The sequence below is a fragment of the Silurus meridionalis genome, chromosome 28 (genome assembly GCF_014805685.1).
Source record: "Silurus meridionalis isolate SWU-2019-XX chromosome 28, ASM1480568v1, whole genome shotgun sequence".
NCBI lineage: Eukaryota > Metazoa > Chordata > Actinopteri > Siluriformes > Siluridae > Silurus > Silurus meridionalis.
Window position 1 is genome coordinate 12,550,751 of NC_060911.1, and position 23,016 is coordinate 12,573,766.

Sequence of the window (23,016 nt, forward strand, 5' to 3'; positions counted from 1 at the left end):
AAATAAGGTAATAAATGAACATGGAAATGACAGAACCTTTGTACAAATACGTTATTGTGTGTATATATGTATGTGTATTTATTACATACCGATTTATTCATATATAATTTTTTGTAGATGCGCTTTACTTTTATTATTAAGAAAGTGACCAATAATTTGTGACCAATATTTGTGACCAGTATTTTATGTGACAATAAATAGTCACATAAAATACAGATTAATACAGTCTGTCTGTCTGTCTGTCTAGTTAGTGGATTGCAGCGACTCATTGACTAATACAGTCCCTCTTTGCTGCAGCATGTAAAGAAAATTGAAGCAGATGCTAAAGAAAGCAGCTGTATGTACTCTGTTATTCTGAAAATATGTGATCGGTGGACTCCAACATGGTGCCTACGGGGCATCTGGTAGCCCGCATGGAGTCTATGAGTCGCCCACCAAGTGCATTCTATTAATAGCCTTCAATTTTATCCTTCGTTTTGGTTTCCTTCAATACTTACATAACGTGAGAAATAGAATTATTTAACATCATATAAAAAGTCGCCGTGTAATCATTATACAGGGCCTGTAAAAGGTTTGGAGGCACTGAACTTTGTGTTTGTTAGAAGCCCATGCATGTTTTCCTTTTGTTCATAACACTATGAAGATTGACTTTGACAAATTAAATGTATAAATGTCCAGCTGTTTCACTTTTGCACTGAAAAAACCCTTCCTAAGGATGAACAGCATCCGGACCTTGTTTTTACAAACTTTCAGCTGAAATACAAAAAAACTTGTTCTTCACTGATATTTATTTCCGGTTCATTTCATCTCAAAGCAGTTCAATAGGATTTGGGTGCAGTCACTAGGCAGGTCATTCCATGATGGATAACACTCCAGATGATTGTTTGCTCTTGGACGTACTGCACGCTTCACCTCATTGTCTTGAATAGTAAAATCATTTCCAATGAGCCACAGTCCAACCGGATTTGCACGGTGGATGTTGACCTATGAATTGCTAGACATGTTGGTTCAGGACTCCTTTTATCCATTCGAATAAGTCTCCAACCTTCCCTGGTCTGAAACAACCTCAAATCATTGCGCTTCGACTCTCATGTTTGACGGTAGATGTGAGGAGGTCTGCTTACATCATCTCTCTTTTACTCTGCTTCAAAGTTCTTTTGTTAGAGACAAAAAAGTCCAGTTTGGACTCCAACGGACTTTCGTCCAGTCATTCATGTTCCAATTTCTGCCTTTTACTTAGGTGGTTTCATATAAGCAAAACGTGCGTGCCTCCTAATGGACGCGGTGTTGCCAAGCTTTTGTGATGCACTGTCCATATTTTCAAAGGTTCAGATTTCAATACATAATCATGATTTTCTAGATATTATTGTTGAATAAATATTACTTGTGCGCCATTATTAAGCCACGATATCAAGATATTTCATAGAGTAGACAGAGAGACAGATGAATGGATGGATGAAATATATATATATATATATATATATATATGTGTATATGTATATGTGAGGAAAATAAGTATTTGAACTATCTGCTATTTTGCAAGTTCTCCCACTTAGAAACCATGAAGGGGTCTGAAATTGTCATTGTAGGTGCATGTCCACTGTGAGAGACATAATCTAAAAAAAAAAATCCAGAAATCACAATGTATGATTTTTTTAACTATGTATTTGTATGATACAGCTGCAAATAAGTATTTAAACACCTGAGAAAGTCAATGTTAATATTTGGTACAGTAGCCTTTGTTTGCAATTACAGAGGTCAAACGTTTCCTGTAGTTTTTCACCAGGTTTGCACACACTGCAGGAGGGATTTTGGCCCACTCCTCCACACAGATCTTCTCTAGATCAGTCAGGTTTCTGGCCTGTCGCTGAGAAACACGGAGTTTGAGTTCCCTCCAAAGATTCTCTATTGGGTTTAGGTCTGGAGACTGGCTAGGCCATGCCAGAACCTTGATATGCTTCTTACAGAGCCACTCCTTGGTTATCCTGGCTGTGTGCTTCGGGTCATTGTCATGTTGGAAGACCCAGCCTCGACCCATCTTCAATGCTCTAACTGAGGGGAGGAGGTTGTTCCCCCAAAATCTCGCAATACATGGCCCCGGTCATCCTCTCCTTAATACAGTGCAGTCGCCTGTCCCATGTGCAGAAAAACACCCCAAAGCATGATGCTACCACCCCATGCTTCACAGTAGGGATGGTGTTCTTGGGATGGTACTCATCATTCTTCTTCCTCCAAACACGTTTAGTGGAATTATGACCCAAAAGTTCTATTTTGGTCTCATCTGACCACATGACTTTCTCCCATGACTCCTCTGGATCATCCAAATGGTCATTGGCAAACTTAAGAAGTGCCTGGACATGTGCTGGTTTAAGCAGGGGAACCTTCCGTGCCATGCATGATTTCAAACCATGACGTCTTAGTGTATTACCAACAGTAACCTTGGAAGCGGTGGTCCCAGCTCTTTTCAGGTCATTGACCAGCTCCTCCCGTGTAGTTCTGGGCTGATTTCTCACCTTCCTTAGGATCATTGAGACCCCACGAGGTGAGATCTTGCATGGAGCCCCAGTCCGAGGAGATTGACAGTCATGTTTAGCTTCTTCCATTTTCTAATGATTGCTCCAACAGTGGACCTTTTTCACCAAGCTGCTTGGCAATTTCCCGTAGCCCTTTCCAGCCTTGTGGAGGTGTACAATTTTGTCTCTAGTGTCTTTGGACAGCTCTTTGGTCTTAGCCATGTTAGTAGTTGGATTCTTACTGATTGTATGGGGTGGACAGGTGTCTTTATGCAGCTAACGACCTCAAACAGGTGCATCTAATTTAGGATAATAAATGTAGTGGAGGTGGACATTTTAAAGGCAGACTAACAGGTCTTTGAGGGTCACAATTCTAGCTGATAGACAGGTGTTCAAATACTTATTTGCAGCTGTATCATACAAATAAATAGTTTAAAAATCATATATTGTGATTTCTGGATTTTTTTTTTAGATTATGTCTCTCACAGTGGACATGCACCTACGATGACAATTTCAGACCCCTCCATGATTTCTAGGTGGGAGAACTTGCAAAATAGCAGGGTGTTCAAATACTTATACTTAATTCCTCACTGTATATATATATATATATATATATATATATATATATATATATATATATATATATATATATAACGATATAAAGTAGCACCCAATGACTCTTTAAAAGTCTGGAGACCTCTGCAATAGACCCCTGCAGCTTATTCTATATTGAACCGCACAAGACATAAGGTTTTTCTTTTCTAATCCATTACTTTTCTTCTATATACTGTACATGTTGCCATCATTTTGTCTGAAGTGTGTTTTTTTTTTAATCACACTCCGCCACATGCTCCTGAAGGAATTCCTCCCCCGGTTATTTGATTGTCTTGTAAAGCTAAATCGGATCGGCGCACGCTGCCTTGGTGAACTCCGTAGCGATCAGTCACGAGTACTTTGCCGGGTGCATGTCGCTATCCGATCCCACTCAGCTAGTGCCAGCTGACAGACGTGGGCTGGAGACTGGATTTACGTCTGTGTCAGGATCAGCCATGGAAGAAATGAAAAAAAATCCTACATACTGCTTTTGACATGGCGTCCTCAATTGAAGCAGGGCCACTCAATGCATGGTCAAGTGACGGAAACGAATTTCCATGCATGTGTCCGAATTAGTGCATTTCAAGAACTGATATATTCTTAAGTATTTGCTTTGGGATATTGATTCTAAATGTTTGATGCAAAGTTTGATTTGCTATTCATTCACATTTTATTTTAATTATAAAGATCCTTTCACTGTTAAAAAGATAAGTAAGTACACTTGTAACAAGTAAGACACTTGTTTTTGGTTTGTTTTTGTGTTTTTTGTGTTTTTTTAAAGCTATAGCGATAACCGCAATTCTTATCCAGGTAAGTTCACGCTTGCTTACATATGACTTTTCTCATTAAAATACAATAGTTATTTTGAAAATATGACTTCATAATAAAAAGCATAACATCATGAAAATCTATTTAACTGTCCATGATCTTTTTTCGAAACAAAAAAAACCCCCACATATTTGCATGTACATGCAGTTGAATTACTTCTCCATGATCTTTTTCACGTATTTATGAACTCGATATGACATGACGAATCATGTTTGGACTAAAATATTTTATTAAAATATGATGATTATTTTGAAGATCTGACTTTTTCTATTAGTCTGAGGTTAGTGCATTACTATAGTATTACTACAGCGAAGCATGACGGTGGGTGCACTTCTAGGGGTCCTCTAGGGGTGTCAGGATTTACATAGTCGTAATAGAAGTCTTGCATTCGTAAAACGATTCCTAATAGCGTTTTAAATGTAATAGAACATCACAAAAAGATATAGGAGAAAATGTTGAAAACATTTTAAATCCTAAAAGAAACAAATAACTTCAGAAAGGCCACACTACGGACACTAATTTCTAAGGTTCCTTCTTTCAGGTTCCCCAAAGCGTCATCATGTGCCATTCGTCTGTCCGGTTTCTCCTTCCCTAACACCAAACACGCCAGACCCTCACCTTCCTGCACTTTTCCCAAGCTCCTTACCCCAGCTCTGATGCTGAAACGTTATTACACCTATTCGGCCCTTTCTCTAGAGACCGCAGATGCTCCAGGGGGCAGTTTCCATTAGGAGAGCATTCTTCAAGGGCTTTTGTTAGCATCGATCCTACCCAAGTAGGTAGGCTCGATGATCCGTGACCGTCTCATTTATCTTTCAGGGATTGAGGGATCTCACTGCGATATTGACACTGACGAGTGCGAGTCTAGCCCGTGCCGAAACCACGGCCATTGTGTGGACATGGTCAACAATTACTAGTAAGAATTGGATGCAATCTGTTTTTCTTTTTCCTATTTTTTTGTCTATATTGGAGATTCAATTCTGAATAGAGGGAAAATGTATTTCTTTACAAATTTTCTCTATTTTTAATTTAACTTTCTTTTGTCACATACACAGTGCAACGTGCAGCAAGAAAAAAAAGAGAATAAAATAGATTAAAAAAAAAAGGATGAGAGTGGAGGAAGAAAGAGCATGCAGGTAGAATCAGCAATCAAATGATAAATTGAATTGACTCTACAATAAATATATACAATAGAATATATTTTACAAATGTAAGCAGCTACATTGCAGAAGGCAGTAACCATGTGGTTTATTTTAACTCCGATCATGACGTGCACGTCATCAACTGAATTATTCGCCAGAGTGCGACACACCGACGATTCGAACCGCTGAGATATAAAAAGCGCCATGCAAAAGAAAGTGCGACTCCGTGGCCTCAGCTGAAAGCCATTGATTTGTAGCCATTACAGGGTGAAAATAATGACCATGTGGAGCAGCTCCTCTTCTCCTCTACGTCACTGGCTGCAGGAACACGGCCTTGCACGAGAGAATTCCGCGATATTGAACCGGTCGGCTTTTTTACGCTGCTGTGCTCTGAGCGGTGCTTAATAATGCTTAATAGTGCTTAATAGTGCTAAATAGTAGCGCAGCGATGCCTGAAAACTGCAAAAACATCGAATATGCGTTTATTAATCAGTTGATATCCGAATCCAATCCCCTAAAAAAAAAAATGCTTATTTTTAAATATATTTTTCAGTCTTATTATAACACGATACTGTCTATACCTATTTCAGTAACTCCATTATTTTCTTTCGCAGCTGTAACTGTACGCCTGGGTTCTCGGGTCTGCACTGTGAGGAAGACATCGACGAATGTGCGTCCAACCCGTGCCAAAATCGTGGCATTTGTCAGGACTTAGTGCACAGGTAAACTCAAAGGACCCTTCCTCCACATTAAAGAAATATTTAGCATTTCCAATAAAAGAATCTATTCCTCACGTGTGCACACGATTGATTGTTTTTGACAGTTCAAATCCGACTTCCAGATGTTTTAGGATTTACACTTTTGGCTAATGGGTTCCTGCATTAGCCACGATGTGGTTACGCTCTCTGCTGACTCCAGGCTGACAATTAACCTTTAGGTTAGAAAAAAAAAAAAACCTTTAAGTGCGCTAAAAATGTCCACGTCTGACATTAAAACCATGACAAACGTTTCACAAAGCAGCACAAATACAACCCAAGCCAACACATTAGTGCTGTAATAGCCGAGAACAAGCCCCCCTATAATATATAATATATAATATATATATATATATATATATATATATATATATATATATATATATATATATATATATATATATATATATAATATATTTATATATAATAATAAATATAATTTATTATTATTATATTTATTATTATTTATTTTTATATTATTATCATTATTTTAAATAATAATAATAGTGTTATTAATAATAACAATAATAATATTTATTATGATTATTATTATTATTATTATTATTATTATTATTATTATTATAGTAATAATAATATATAATATAATAATAATAATTGTATACACACTTGTTATTGGTTGTATAGTAGGGGTGTAACTGTACACATATTCGTTCATGGCTTTCGGTGCTGTGCAAATATGTACCGAATGCAGTCCTTTCTCCATGTTGAACATAGTTAAAGTTCTGTCACAAACGTATTAAGTGGTGGATCACAAGTTTGTTTAGTCTCCGCCTCGCAGTCACTTTTTTTTTTTTAGCATTCTTAAACTTGAAAACATACACAACAATGCCAGGGGTATACAAAAAAAATATATGAAGAGTCTAGAGTTAGCGCAGTGTCACTGTGGCTACTCACTTAGTACCAGTAATATGATCTGTAGTGCATCATAAAACTCACATGCGCAAAATCGCTGCCACGTTACGTTCTGTCATCGCCAACGTGCTTACAAAAGTTTATCGATATGGATTCTTTAGCGTTTTATGTACAACTTCAAGAATTCCTCTTAAATGGAGACAATTCCCCATATCGAAAAAGTGAATGAATGAAGGATTGAAGGTCTAAAGACTTGAAGAAGGAAGGATGGGATCAAAGTTAAACTATGCTGAAATAAGTGGAACATTTAAGTAGAACATCTTTAGAAAATAAAATAATCAGTATTATCCAAATGGGGTCTAACAAATGTAACTGATTTAATTGAATTTCTCAGTTTATTTCATTTTATTGAATCGATTTAATTTGTGCCACTTTTGTTGATTACTCAATAGAATCTATTTCACATGAATTCGATTTTTTTTCTATCTTGTTTTGATATATAATTTAGTTTTTATTTAAGTAAGCAGACTTTTTTATGTGAAATGTGCACAAAAGTTAATAAAAAAAAAGTCAAGCAATTTTGTTTTGCACCCCCCCATGCCCCCCCCATACATAAGTGTCATGTAAAGTGCCTATAAATAAATTGTATTATTGTTATTATTATTAATATTTAAAATTATATTTAAAGTATAACATATATATATATATATATATATATATATATATATATATATATATAAAAAATATAAATTTTATATATTTTTTTTATATAAAATTAACATTTATGATTATTATTATAGGGTGGGAATGGGGATCAGTACAGTGTGCAAAATTCATTTACAATAATAATTTATATTATTGTAAATATATATTTATATTATTAATTTATCAATAAAAACAAACTTAAATAAAAAAAAAAATCCATAAGTATTGAACTGGTTGCTGTGAAACATCTGAATTAGTGCAAGCAATTTCCGTTGGCATTTTCCACAATTAGCTGAATGGAGTTAATTTAAGTGTGAATAGAAAAGCCACTTGCTTTTAAAAGTCTTTTGTACCTAAAAAAAAAAAAAAAAAAAAAGCCTAATTATACCTAAACAAGCAGCATTGTGAGCACCAAGCATGTCTCAAAACAAGCTTATTATAGCATAGGGAGGTATATGGCACAGCCGCAACTCTGCCTGGAGAAGTCCATCAACCAAAGTGTCAGTGACGAGTATGGAGGGCATTAGTCAGAGAAGGGTAGAAGAAGGGTAAATCTGGAGTTACCCAAAAAAAAAAGTTGCATGAGGTCCATGACTCAGATTGAAGAAGCCGTTCCCAGGAAACAACAGCTCGGAACATTCCAGAAGGCCGGACTGAAACAGTGGTGAGAGGAGGAAATTGGTTGCATTGGTTTTGCCATAGAAAAAGATTAGCAAACGTAATCTATGGTTAACTGTATGGAATTTTATGTCTAGAAGGACTTATTTAGGGAGTCTATTGAAATAATACATCTGCATATTGGTTCACCAGGTCAGGAAAGCATTATATCAAAAACAAAAACAATTTCGAAGTCATCATTTATCAAAAATGCATTAACAGCTCATGTTTTGCAAAGCTGCATATGTGCTGTCACGAATGAACTTCTTAGGTTCTTAGGCTTAGGAAATTGCGAGTCTGCAAGTCGCAGCCTTGTAAGACGAAAGGAAAGCGTTTGTTTTTGTTTTTTTAAACAAAAGCATATTTGCACATACAAGTAGATGAAGTACTTCTTCCTGCTCTTTTTTACATTTATGATAAGATATGACGACAAATTAATTATAATTATTATTATGAATTAATTATTATGAAATTTTGAGTGTATAGTTCTTAAAAGTGTTTAGTAGAAAATCAAGATTTTCACAGATACCCCCAAGTTTCAAAATATTCTGATTTAAAAAATCAAAGGGAAACATGCAAATAATCCGAATCCATTAGCAGATTACTTAAGAAGGCACACATCTGGGAATAGATATGAGATTTAAGATAAGTTATATAAGTTTCTCAGATATGCAAGAGTTTTAAAAACATGAAAATGCACTCTACATCTTGTTTCAAAGAGAAATGAATGACAGAACATGATCAAATTTTTACAGATTTTTACTAAATGGTTAACTATATGGACATTTCAATGGAAATCGACTAGTTCATTACATTTGAAGGAATACTGTTGTAAAAATATTAACTATTTTAATAAGCCAGTACACACTATTACCATACTGTATATTACGGGAATGTTTACATATTCAAGAATTCTGGGAAGACGTACAGAAGGCTCTTTTTAACTACCTCTAGACAACAAATTGCTGTATTTTAAATGCAGATGTAGTGTCATTAAGTAATAAATACTCGATGGTTGTGCTTTTGACAGCCAGTAAAAAAGCAATTGCACGTAAATGGTTAAAATACAACCAAAAACACAGACTTTACCTTGATCTTTAGATAAGTGGATGGATGTCACCATGAAGATTTCTGTTCCTCTAAAGAAAGGATGTGTTTCTGGGAAAATATATGAATACACAGTATCTCCCAAAAGTGAGTGCACCCCTCACATTTCAGCAATTGTTGTAGTATATCTTCTCAAGGAAGAGGAACCCAGCAACAACCTGTGCAGCTCTGATGAATTCCATGGCCTCAAAAGTTTTTAAGTGTTCACTTAGAGTGTACTCACTTTTGTTGCCAGTTATTTTGACAATAATGGCTGTATGTTGAGTTATTTTCAGAGGACAGTACATTTGTACTGCTATTCAAGAGTGACTGCAAGTATACTAGTATAGTAGAGAAGATACTAAAATGGTTGGAGGGGTGCATATTTGCACGCGTAAAAGACAAATCATGTTTTGAATAAAATATTCTAAAAAATATGATTTTTGTATCGCCTAAGGTATTAAAGCACCAATAGTGAAGCACGGTGGTGGTGGCGGTGGCACTTCTAAATGTAACATTGGTTACTTTTCAGATGAATTGCCACCTTTCCTGGTCTCTCTACGGATAGATGGACATGTAGACAGGTGGACAAACAGAAATGTACAGCAATGTCTTAAGAAAAGTTTCCAAAGTTTCATAAAAAGGTTAAACACTCTTTTATAATACAGGCCCCAATCTGAGAAAAACACATTTTGACTGCTTCACCCCACAGGATCCTTGAGGTCTTGCTTTTTTTTTTTGATGACGCATTTAAGCAGACTCAGCAGTGGTCTCGTACCTGCTCTCGTATTGCTGTTAAAAAATAGTGTGACTTTCATTAATTGGGCTTGTCATTCAATAGCATTAGGTCTCGAGCTCTTCTAACAACCCGGTTGATTAGGCCAATTATGAACAATGGCCTAATTTGGATAATGACCTAAAAGTCTATAGCGTGTGTATGCAGTGTTTTTGGAGTGACAGCATGCAAGCAGATGATTTCCTGCTGAAGCGCTTTTTGACATTATGAGCTTGTAAATTTCCCCTGCAGTATTTTATTGATTGAGGAAATGATTATGAAATTCGAACCTATGCGAATGACAACAGGAAATGAATCACACTGGGTAGAGCTAAAAAAGTAAAACATTATACTAAATAAAAAAAAACACCCTCTGGAACAGACACACATAAGGACTTATTGGTGACAAAATGACCAATAAGCGACTTGTAGGGACTTGGGATGTTAAGATTCCCCAATTTACATGTCAACGACGTAATGCATCAATTTATAAAAAAAAAAGTGTTGCCATTGATGTCATGATGAATCATTTTGAATTTACCGTATTTTCCGGACTATAAGGCGCTACTTTTTTCCCACGTTTTGAACCTCGTGGCTTAAACAATGAAGCGGCTAATATATGGATTTTTCCTGGGTTTTTCCCGATTTCACAAACTTCATGCCAAAAAACTAAGCCCCATAACATTAGACCAATGAAATTGCCGAACGGGTTCGCTGAAAACAACCGGGCATGAAAACGCACTTCACCTGTGTTCTGAGCTGCACGGCATCGGGAGAAAAGCTTCACCGATGGTGATTTTTAAACGCACGACGATGCCAAAAGAAAAACTCCCGAGAGAAATAGTTGTGAAAGGAAGGAGGAAGACAGTGAACAATGACTTTCTCGGTAGGCTACTGTTTAGATACAAGCCGTGTATCAGACACTGTCTTTCGTTAAAGCCTGTGTAAAGCCTGTGTTTCAGTGTAGACACCTGCGGCTTATGTATGTTCAAAATAAAAATCTTTGTACAATTCAGTGGGTACGGCTTATATATGGGTGTGCTTAATAGTCTGGAAATTACGGTAGTTGCTTTGTAAAATAATTGATTTTTATATAATTATTCGTAAATGTACTTTTTTTTTTTTTTAGAAAGTGGACAATATTTTAGATAGATTTCTCCTCACTAAACTGTTTCTCGAGCTCGTTTCCTCAGCACCGCTGCTGCTACGTAAATATGACGTATCACGACACTACGGAGGCCGAGGCGTGTCCTGAGAGTCACATAGAATACAGATTAACATGGCAGAGGTAGAACTGTAACTTCCTGGAGACAGAACAGAAAAATAACATCTGGTTTTATTTCATCTTTTTTTCTTTTTTTTTCTTTCTTTTTGCACATCAAAAGGGCCATGAATTAGAAGTCCGAAGGCACTTAAGTAAATTGATGATTTGCTGCTGAGCTTTTTGTACCATATTGAATTGCCTTACATCCTATTTTTACATTGCATTTCGATAAATCGCATTTTATTGAATTAAATTGAAATTGGATTGTGCTATTTATATACACTACTGTGTGTGTGTGTGTATATATATATATATATATATATATATATATATATATATATATATATATATATATATATTTAAATAACGTTCAAAATGACCCTGTTCAGTAGAGAGAGAAAAAAAACTCAGTGTAAAGATGCTCTTATGATTTGTCCACTCAAATCAAAATCAAATCAAATCAAATTTTATTTGTCACATACACATACATACAGGGTACGACATGCAGTGAAATGCTTTTGCAGTGTGCAGTGAAGTGCTGCACTCGTCCACACACACACAGACAGACACAGACACACACACCACACACAGTAAAGACATGAGGGAACAGGGCTCACCATGATGATATCATTGTTATAAATTGTTTTTTTTCTACTGCAGTTTCTCCTAATAAGGCTTAAGAGGTACCACAGGGTCTCTTGTATCTTCGCAAATAGGCTGACAAGTCCCAGGGCCAATTTAAGTCTTTAATAATTTGTCTTTGCTTTATCTCACATGGAGTAAATGATATGATGGGTACTTCTGCTTTTCTTCTCCAGCCTTCTGTTTCCCAAAAGGCATGATCCTAGGAAGTTTATAGGAAGCAGAGGTCATTTCTTTTCTCCCCCATGTTCCCCTTACAGATGTATTTGGTATAATCCAGGTGAGAAATTCCATAGAGCATTAACTGTCAAGACAAAGTCTGGTTTAGTATTTTGTGGCGTCTGAGCAAGATTAGAATTTTGCCATCATGAAAAAATGACTCGGCACCAGAATGGTGGCAGCCTGGAAACTGCCTTCACATGGAAGACTTTTTCTTTTTCGTCGAGTTACACATTCTCCTGAGGTACCAGTGATCATTGTTCCTGTCTTTTTCTTCTCTGCGGATCTGCCCGATTCATCCTGACATCTTTAGTTGGAGACCACTCCAAGTTAAAAACTTTGAGGATGGATTTGGACTATAATTAATATCAACAATCTACGACAATGGCTCAGGAGCACCCATCACTGCACACCTCAACAATGATGGAACTGTAATGAATGGACATTCGGTGTTGATGATGAGGACGGGGGTCGTTTTGAGTCTTGTTCCTCTTAAGGTTTCTTCCTTGTAAAGTCTGAGTTTTTCGTCGCCACTGGCTCGCTCATTAGGGCTAAACCTACAATTATAAGGAACAAACTTATAGGAAATAAACGTTATACATTCCTTTATACAGCTTTAGAACAACCTCTTTATCTCTTTAAAGCTGGTTTGAAACAATGTCCATTGTTAAAAGTGCTGAAACTGAATTGAAAAGAAAAAGAAAACTCTCTTAGACAGAGACAATGGAGAAAGTCACATTTAAAGATTTCATTCCCATTCCACTGAATAATGTCCCAAATATTTCTATATTTCTATCCGAATCAACTTATAATAAAGCAACTTAAGAGGCACATTGGGCAGCAAGGACCTGATTGCTTACTTTGCCATTTCTTTAGCAGTTTTGTTACAGGGTCGGGTTGCGCCCACCGTCCTTCTTCCACAGCCGGGTTTAGAACTATCCATGGATTACTTAATCATTTTTTTGTTTGTTTTATAAAAGAAAGTTTTTTTCTGTACCTAATCTCATGCATGATCAAACAGGACTGCAATGGATTTGATCTAAAATGGATCCTTAAAAGTTTTGCAAAAGTCCGTTTGATTGATTGATGTGCTCAGAATTTTGGACCTTGCTGTACTGTATCTATTCAATTCAATTCATTTTTATTTGTATATCGCTTTTAACAATGAACATTCTCAAAGCAGCTTTACACAGATAATGTGGTAATAAAAAATGAATATGTTCTTTATAAGTGTAAGTTTGTCCCTGATGAGCGAGCCGGTGACAACTGTGGTGAAGGAAAAACTCCCCGAGACGGCAAAGGAAGAAACCTTGAGAGGAACCAGACACAAAAGGGGAACCCATCCTCATCTGGGTTGCACCAAATGTCCATTTATTGCAGATATAAGATGTTGCGGAGTACAGACATGGTGATCAGAAGCAAACTGTAGTCCTGAGTCAGTGTAGCAGACTGTTGACATTAACTACAGTCCAAATCCATCCTCAATGCGCCCGTTCTTACTCCGGAATTCCATGGAACCACTCAAGGCGTTGATGAGAAACCGTCCCCAGCTGAACAGAGTGGCCTCCAATCAAAGTGAACACCATCCAGAGGCAGGCCTGGACGAAGTAGGAAGATCCACAGAGGGAAGAGAGGCAGGAACAGTGAAAGCTAAGCATTGGTAATGTCTACTGATGCACTCCAACGTTTACTTTTCAATCCGCTGGGCTCTGTTTATTCTAACATCAGTGAGGAAATACATTTTTTAACACTTATAATTCTGTTATGTACAGAGAGTGTGTAAGCACCAGCTTGTTCCTTGTACAACATGATCTTTGTGGGTAAAACGCCAAAGCAAGGTTCTATAGTATAGCACTGTCCAGTCATGTAAAAATAAAAGTACACCCGATTTAAAAATTCTTTGGTTTTACTTATTAGGATGTAATAAAAATAATCTGGATTTGATCAGTTCTTAGATTTAAGCAAATAAAATGTCAGGTGAACAACAACACATTACAACATTCGTTATTCATTTTCAAGCTCAAATGAAGTACACCTTATGATCACTTGCAATAACTTGAAGTAATCGTATTCTGTATAGCTTTATCACATCTTTGTGGAATTTTGGTTCACTCTTCTTTACATTGATGCTTCAGTTTACTGATGTTTGCGAGAATTCTATTCAGCTTTCTTAAGTTACAGAGGAGTTCATGGTCAACTCAAGTTGCCCAGGTCCAATTGTATGTTGGTGTGATGCGTTTGTTCTGATTTGCTGTATTTGGTTTTCCCCATCTGTGACTCTTTGGCAGTGTGGCCAAACATCTCCACTTTGGTCTCATCTGTCCAAAAGCCACTGTTCCAGAATTCTTGTGGTTTGTTCAGATTAGATTTTGCAAATCTGTTCCATGCTGTTCTTTTTAGAAAGGCAAGAGTTTTCTCCTGGCAATCCTTCCAACCAACTATACATTCAGTCTTTTTCTACAGTGCCTTGCGAAAGTATTCGGCCCCCTTGAACTTTGCGACCTTTTGCCACATTTCAGGCTTCAAACATAAAAATATGAAACTAATTTTTTTGTGAAGAATCAACAACAAGTGGGACACAATCATGAAGTGGAACGAAATTTATTGGATATTTCAAACTTTTTTAACAAATAAAAAACTGACAAATTGGGCGTGCAAAATTATTCAGGACCTTTACTTTCAGTGCAGCAAACTCTCTCCAGAAGTTCAGTGAGGATCTCTGAATGATCCAATGTTGACCTAAATGACTAATGATGATGAATAGAATCCACCTGTGTGTAATCAAGTCTCCGTATAAATGCACCTGCACTGTGATAGTCTCAGAGGTCCGTTTAAAGTGCAGAGAGCATCATGAAGAACAAGGAACACACCAGGCAGGTCCGAGATACTGTTGTGGAGAAGTTTAAAGCCGGATTTGGATACAAAAAGATTTCCCAAGCTTTAAACATCCCAAGGAGCACTGTGCAAGTGATAATATTGAAATGGAAGGAGTATCAGACCACTGCAAATCTACCAAGACCTGGCCGTCCCTCTAAACTTTCAGCTCATACAAGGAGAAGACTGATCAGAGATGCAGCCAAGAGGCCCATGATCACTCTGGATGAACTGCAGAGATCTACAGCTAAGGTGGGAGATTCTGTCCATAGGACAACAATCAGTCGTATACTGGCCTTTATGGAAGAGTGGCAAGAAGAAAGACATTTCTTAAAGATATCCATAAAAAGTGTCGTTTAAAGTTTGCCACAAGCCACCTGGGAGACACACCAAACATGTGGTAGAAGGTACTCTGGTCAGATGAAACCAAAATGCCAACAATGTAAAAAGTTATGTTTGGCGTAAAAGCAACACAGCTCATCACCCTGAACACACCATCCCCACTGTCAAACACGGTGGTGGCAGCATCATGGTTTGGGCCTGCTTTTCTTCAGCAGGGACAGGGAAAATGGTTAAAATTGATGGGAAGTTTGATGGAGCCAAATACAGTACCATTCTGGAAGAAAACCTGATGGAGTCTGCAAAAGACCTGAGACTGGGACGGAGATTTGTCTTCCAACAAGACAATGATCCAAAACATAAAGCAAAATCTAAATGGAATGGTTCACAAATAAACATATCCAGGTGTTAGAATGGCCAAGTCAAAGTCCAGACCTGAATTCAATCGAGAATCTGTGGAAAGAACTGAAAACTGCTGTTCACAAATGCTCTCCATCCAACCTCACTGAGCTCGAGCTCAGTGAAGGAGGAATGGGCAAAAATTTCAGTCTCTCGATGTGCAAAACTGATAGAGACATACCCCAAGTGACTTACAGCTGTAATCGCAGCAAAAGGTGGCGCTACAAAGTATTAGCTTAAGGGGGCTGAATAATTTTGCATGCCCAATTTTTCAGTTTTTTATTTGTTAAAAAAGTTTGAAATATCCAATAAATTTCGTTCCACTTCATGATTGTGTCCCACTTGTTGTTGATTCTTCACAAAAAATTACAGTTTTATATCTTTATGTTTGAAGCCTGAAATGTGGCAAAAGGTCGCAAAGTTCAAGGGGGCGGAATACTTTCGCAAGGCACTGTAATTGTACATTCTTGGAATTAACATTTAACATGCTCCAACTGAGGCATGTCCAATCATTAGCTTTTTGTAATTTCTCCAAACATTGCAAGGTCTGACCTTAAGGAGTAAATTTGCTGGGAAGTCAACTGCTGGAAACATTGGCAACTCTTCAAGTTTTCCACTTGGGAATCATCTTCCTCACTGTAGAATGATAGTCAAGTCAAGTTTATTTTTACAGTGATTTTTACAACGGACATTGTTTTAAAGCAGTTTTACAGAGTTAAAGTGTACGGTGTGGCAAGGAAAAACTCCCTTAGATGTTATGAGGAAGCAACCTTGAGAAGAACCAGACTCAAAATGGAGCCTATCCTAATCAGAGTGTGATTATAGGCTTTAAAACAATTCAAAATACTGGAGAGTGAGAACTAACATGAGCACCGGAGTGTGTGATTATAAGTAACGTCCTTTCTACAGCCTTATACAGTCAATTGGCATTATGGAACCCGGGGCTACTGAGCAACTCATCAAATAGCTCAGCATCTGAGATCATCAGAGATCCAACACAAGCTTCTCCATGCCAGAGCCTTTAAACACTCAAATAGGTTGAATGTCCAAACTAGACTTTAAATTGTTTGGAAATGGCCTTATAACCCTTCCCATTGTTTTTCTAACACTATTGCTGATGTTCTTCCTTTTGGTGTTACACCTGAATGTTAAAGACTGACAAATTGTTTAAACTTTGATTTTTATAGCAGTGGTCACATTTGCTGATCATCAGTTAATTTCATGTTTTTAATAAGTAGCATCTGACCGCTACTTAGCTTCTTAAATCCTTACCTTTTAGCTTTTTTTTTTAATTTAAAATAAACAAATACATAATGTAATGTATGGTTGTTCATCAAAGGTTGTATTTACCTGGTAAGAAGCAGATCATTTGTCCTGATATTTAAACCCAAAGAATTCAATGAGGGTGTACTTTGATTTTCACACAACTGTACTTGAGGTAAAGAAAAGCTAATCCCGAAACCAGATATTTTTGCTTTCTTCAGACACAACATGCAACAGGATTCACATAATGTTTGTTAAACACCTTGGAATTAATACCACTCCCGAATCGTAACTTAAATGGGTTTCACATATCATACTGTGAGGCTACAGTGGCTACAGTGTGTTTCACCAGTACTAGATAGTTTGGTCTGATAAATGCTTTCTGCTGCACCATGCAGATGGTTGGTTACAAATTTGTCTTCAGAGGCAGGAAGCCAAGGCTTTATCTTGCCTTGTGTCAACAGTTCAGGCTGTTGGGGCTGGAGAAATGGTGTGGGGAATGTTTTCTTGGCCCATTTGGGCTCTTTAATACCAGCCAATGTGAGTATTGTTGCTGGCCATGTGCATCCAGCTGTTGCCCAAGATCTGGTGATGCAACATTGAGTATGGGTTCACAAAAAAATATTGGATCCTGGATCACCTTATTTTTTTTTTTACACTCTTCAACTATCATTTTTAAATTTGTTATACTGTATGATATACGCATATCAACTGAGTTGTCCAGAACATAAAATTGCTTGTCGTTATTATTAACATAATAACATAATAAATAAAATTAAAATAATTTTAAATAAAATACCTGCTTAAATTAAACAAATTAATTATTTCATTAATGACATACACGTAATTATATTAATTAAACTGAACCATTGATTAAATTGGCACAAATTAAGTTGGTTAAATAAATAAAAAATCAAATAAATGAATACATTTGTTATACTTTTTTTTTTTGGTAATACAGATATGCATATAAGTGTCTGTATTGTTTTAAATTTCATATTTAATTTCCTAGATATGTTCTACTTAACTGTTCTACTTAACAAATGTCTGCATATATATTTAAAAAAAATTTAGCATATAGATATTTATTTATTCATTCATACTGTACATTCACTCCAATATGATAAATTGTTAGGAATTACTTCTTTTAGGAGAAATTGTTGAAGCTGTACATAAAATGCAAAATAATCCAAAGCGCGAGACTTTCGTGAAAACGTTTCGATGACTGGAAAGTGGCAGCGATTTCCGCCATGGATCGAGTAGTGACTGTGACACGATGCGGAAATTAAACAAGCTTGTGGTCCGTCACTTGATATGTTAATAAAGGAACTCATTTATTTTTGCACGTAAAACAAGGATTTTATTCAGTAAACGTGCGCACCTACTGAAAGTCCTGTACCGAAACGGCACATGGTCATGGCTCGGGTGGAAAATAGCTGATCAATTTCTGGAAACAATTTATGGGAACTTCATCTGTGGAAATATTCCAAGTTGGAAACTTACCAGGATTGTATGGGAAATTACGAGAATTAATACAAACAAAATACAAACAAAAATGTAAGCATTTTGTTTGGTCAATCTGACATGCATGCAAAGGGAATACAACCATTTTTTTTTTAAATTTGATTTAGTCGTACGTATAATTTTGTTGCACAGTCGCTTTCACACAGCACAAGGAAGTTTTAAACGTAAATGTACAGTGAGGAAAATAAGTATTTGAAAACCCTGCTATTTTGCAAGTTCTCCCACATAGAAATCATGGAGGGGTCTGAAATTGTCATCGTAGGTGCATGTCCACGGTGAGAGACATAATCTAAAAAAAAAAAAATCCAGAAATCACAATATAAGATTTTAAAACTATTTATTTGTATGATACAGCTGCAAATAAGTATTTGAACACCTGTCTATCAGCTAGAATTCTGACCCTCAAAGACCTGTTAGTCTGCCTTTAAAATGTCCACCTCCACACAATAAGAAGCTAAACATGACTGTCAATCTCCCTCGGACTGGGGCTCCATGCAAGATCTCACCTCGTGGGGTCTTAATGATCCTAGGGAAGGTGAGAAATCAGCCCAGAACTACACGGAAGGAGCTGGTCAATGACCTGAAAAGAGCTGGGACCACCGTTTCCAAGGTTACTGTTGGTAATACACCAAGACGTCATGGTTTAAAATCATGCATTAAACCAGCACATGTCCAGGCAAATCTTAAGTTTGCCAATGACCATTTGGATGATCCAGAGGAGTCATGGGAGAAAGTCTTGTGGTCAGATGAGACTAAAATAGAACTTTTGGGTCATAATTCCACTAAACGTGTTTGGAGGAAGAAGAATGATGAGTACCATCCCAAGAACACCATCCCTACTGTGAAGCATGGGGGTGGTAGCATCATGCTTTGGGGGGTGTTTTTCTGCACATGGGACAGGGCGACTAAACTGTATTAAGGAGAGGATGACCGGGGCCATGTATTGCGAGATTTTCGGGAACAACCTCCTTCCCTCAGTCAGAGCATTGAAGATGGGTCGAGGCTGGGTCTTCCAACATGACAATGACCCGAAGCACACAGCCAGGATAACCGAAGTGTGGCTCTGTAAGAAGCATATCAAGGTTCTGGCGTGGCCTAGCCAGTCTCCAGACCTAAACCCAGTAGCCCCTCCCTCCCCTTTTATAGGCTAACCTGCAATTTTGTAAATTCCAAGTTTATTCCCATTTATTCCTGTTCATTTCCATAGAAAGATCCCATGCTTGAAAATTCCTGGAATTCTGCAAACCTTTGTTAGGGGGCGTCTTACGTGGCGTCGTGTGTTCTGTCTTCTCCGAGTGAAGCGCTTTGCTTTGTTCTGTGTTTGTTTGTCATGCACACAGTTGGCTGTTTGTTCAGCAGCTCTTTATTTTCCTGCACTGTGAAATCTCTGGACATTTCAGCAGCTCGAGGGCTCAGAACGCAACGCTAAGCGAAGGCGTGCAAAAACACTTCTGCTGCTTTAATATAACAGTTTTATTTTCTGCAACATTAAATACAGACACGCTGAGCTTTGAGACTTTGATCATCTGCACACTTTGGTGGAAAGCTTTTAGTATTGCTTAATTCTATTCTGAACATTGCTTACGTTTGAACCATGTACTGGTAATAGTTTGATCATTTACTTGGTACGTTTGGATCCACATTCATATTGCTTTTTTTTTTTTTTTTGCTTAAAAAAAATGTAGCTTCCGATGCTCCTGTCTGCCTGGATACAGTGGGCCTGTGTGTAACCTGGTCACGAAGCCATGTGAAGCCTCATCTTGCCTCCATGATGGTGTGTGCATCAACAAGCCCAGAGGTTTTGTGTGTGTGTGCAGGCCTGGATACACCGGTATGTTGCTTTTTTAAACCCCCCATAGATTCCATATTAAATACCATGAAAAATGGCCTAATGAAAAAAAAAAGTTTAACCGTCTTAATTACACTCACGAGTTCTACTTCCTGAACATGCAAAAACCCTTACTGAGTAAATGTAATTTCAGTCATTTATTAAACCGATTTTCCCCCTAGTTTGATTCTTTTTTCTCAATTTTTCCCACTTTTTCCTCAATAAATGCCTTTAGTATATAATTTATACAAATACATAGATATATTTTTTTATTCTAGCCCGCGAATGATGCCTCTGCTTTTTATAGTTAAGATCACATCGTCGTGATCCCTGTCAGCCTGAGCGCGAAGATTAATTTCATTTGTCTTCTACATCGTATTATCAATTTATCCTTTTCCAGGTGCAGAAGCAAGGAGAAACAAGCAAAATAAAAAAAAATAAAAAAATAAATCTCCAAGGTATAGGCACTCCTGAGAGTTCAACCTGGCACACAAGCCCCAATTCCCCAAGAAGCAGCTTTTATTATTAGGCGCCTTCTCAGCCTCGTACAAGTCATTACTTTTTCTCGTTTCTCGGCTCATCTGAGGAAAGAGATGTGTCCCTGGAGAGCCAGGCCAGAGGATATATTTTGGATTGGTTCATCTGACTCGAATTCACAGGAAATATTTGCCCTAATAAGACATGCAATGCTGTTGCAACTTTTTTTTTTTTTTTTTTTTTTTTAAAAGAAGTGAAGGGTGGCAAAAAAAAAGAGAAAGAACAAAGATGCTACATGTGACAAACCACCAAGCTTTGTGTCACATGCACTTCAGTCCTGTTTCTCCACCAAGCACTTCTGAATTTTTTAATTTCATTGGTCAGGGTTTTTTTTTTTTTATTTATTAAGTTTCTTCCATAGCAGCTCTGACAACTGGTGCTCTAATGCCTTATTCTAATATCATATAATTTGTAGTAAAAGCTCATTCATAGGGCTGGCAGATATTTACAGTGTCCATCCATCCATCCATCCATCCATCCATCCATTTTTTTGTTTCTTTACAACCCCAATTCCAAAAATATTTAGAATTTAATGGCTGTATACATATGTACAGCTCAAGGCCATGTTTACTACTGTGTAGCATCACGTCTTCTGTCCGTATACATCTGGAACTGAAGGGACCAGTTGATGAAGTTTTGTGAGAAAAGAACAGGAGACATATTACCAGACTTCCTCACATGCACATTCAAACATGAAGGTAGCAGCTTAATGAATAGTGGTAGCTTAGTTCTTAAGGTATTGGGCTTTGGATCTGAAGGTCTTGATTTCAAATCCAAGCCACACCAAGCTACCTTATCCTATAAATGTAAATGATTGGGGTTGTTTTTATGACGTGGCGAAGGTTGGGGACCGGGTGAAAGAAATCCTGAACTAACATAGCTACCGTTCTATACAGTACTTCAACACAATGCGATTACATCTGGACTGTGTGAGCAACTTTACCATACAACAAGATGATTCGCTGAAGTGTACGTCCAAGTTCTGTTGGAATGTCCTGCCCAGTCACCACACCTAAATCCTATTGAACTGCACTGGGATGAACTGGCACGGAAAGAAATCTCCAACTACTGTACTGCTGAAGAACACCTTTCCATATGTCAAGAGTGTGTAAATCTGGCATTCATGATAAGGAGGATTTTTCAATGAATATAAAGGGGAACAGCTGGACATTTATATATTTGTTTGGTCGAAGGAAATCTTTATACCATGAAATTGCCTAGTTTGTTGTATAGAAACTAAAGGAACGTAATGTTTATTTACAGCAGCACATCGTTTTCTTTTTCTTTCCTCATTTAAGAAAAATGCATTGTCTCCATTGTTGATTAGTTTCTTAATTGTATCTCGGTATTCGAGCGGTCTCGGTCTCTGTTGCGAGTGAAGTAGCACGTATGTATTATTTGTATTATATCACACAGCACCTGTTTCCTGTAGATTTTTACTATTCGTCGAGAGCAACAGACTCGTCTTTTTTTTCTCCCTCGCAATAATGCCACGTAACCTTTAAGGCCAGAATCAATCTGCGCTGCATGTTCGCATTTAAATTGCATTCTTTATTCTTGTTCATACACACTGTGTACTTTGCTAGATGTCTCCAGATTGGGAAAATGAATACTTCCTGTATATCAAAGGGTATAATTGCAGGACCTCGGTGGATCCCTTACTTTCTTTCTTCTCCCTTGTTTGTTTTTTTTTTTATCCCTTTTTTACACGCACTGTGTCTCGGACAACAAATCTGATAATACCCCATGGATTAAAGTAGTTCCTGCGGAGAAAAGTAATTGAGGCTATGGGAAAGAAAATGTATAGTTTCTCCTACACTGTGATCGAAAAAGGTTTCATCCTGCACCCATAAGTTTTTTTTGGTTTTGTTTTTACTCTATCTCTTCGGGAATTGGCAATTTTTTGTGTGTGTTTGTGTTCTTTATCGGATGAATGCTGCAATATCCATTACAAAAGCTCAAATTTGCATTACACAGAACTACTTCATATGACCCCTGATCTTTTGTAACGTGGTTTTCTCAGCAGTTTCTCAGCCAAATGTAACTATATAGAACATTTAATACTGCATTATACTATTACATGAACGCTTTTAAAGCCAAGGTATTTAGAGCATTTTAAAATGACAGTGTTAATAATACTAAGCGACATAGTTTTAATGCTAAATTAGATGAAGCATTTTAATTCTACACTTTTTTTCC

At 37.2% G+C, this 23,016-nt stretch overlaps 1 protein-coding gene across 9 annotated transcripts in view; it reads left to right on the forward strand.

Moving 5' to 3' along the window:
* Positions 1-23,016, forward strand: part of eys (eyes shut homolog) — a 400,588-nt gene that overhangs the window by 207,817 nt on the left and 169,755 nt on the right. For 7 of the 9 annotated variants that reach the window (XR_006924828.1, XM_046842744.1, XM_046842742.1 and 4 more), the window contains 3 exons: positions 4,755-4,851; positions 5,692-5,799; positions 20,138-20,283. The exons of 1 other annotated variant lie outside the window; for it this stretch is intronic. Coding sequence is in view for 7 of the 8 variants with exons in the window: in XM_046842744.1 (XP_046698700.1) it covers positions 4,755-4,851; positions 5,692-5,799; positions 20,138-20,283 (351 nt within the window). In the remaining variant the exon portion in view is untranslated. Of the gene's footprint in view, positions 1-3,888; positions 3,918-4,754; positions 4,852-5,691; positions 5,800-20,137; positions 20,284-23,016 lie in introns of all 9 variants that reach the window. One more of the 9 variants, XM_046842746.1, reaches the window with a different exon arrangement.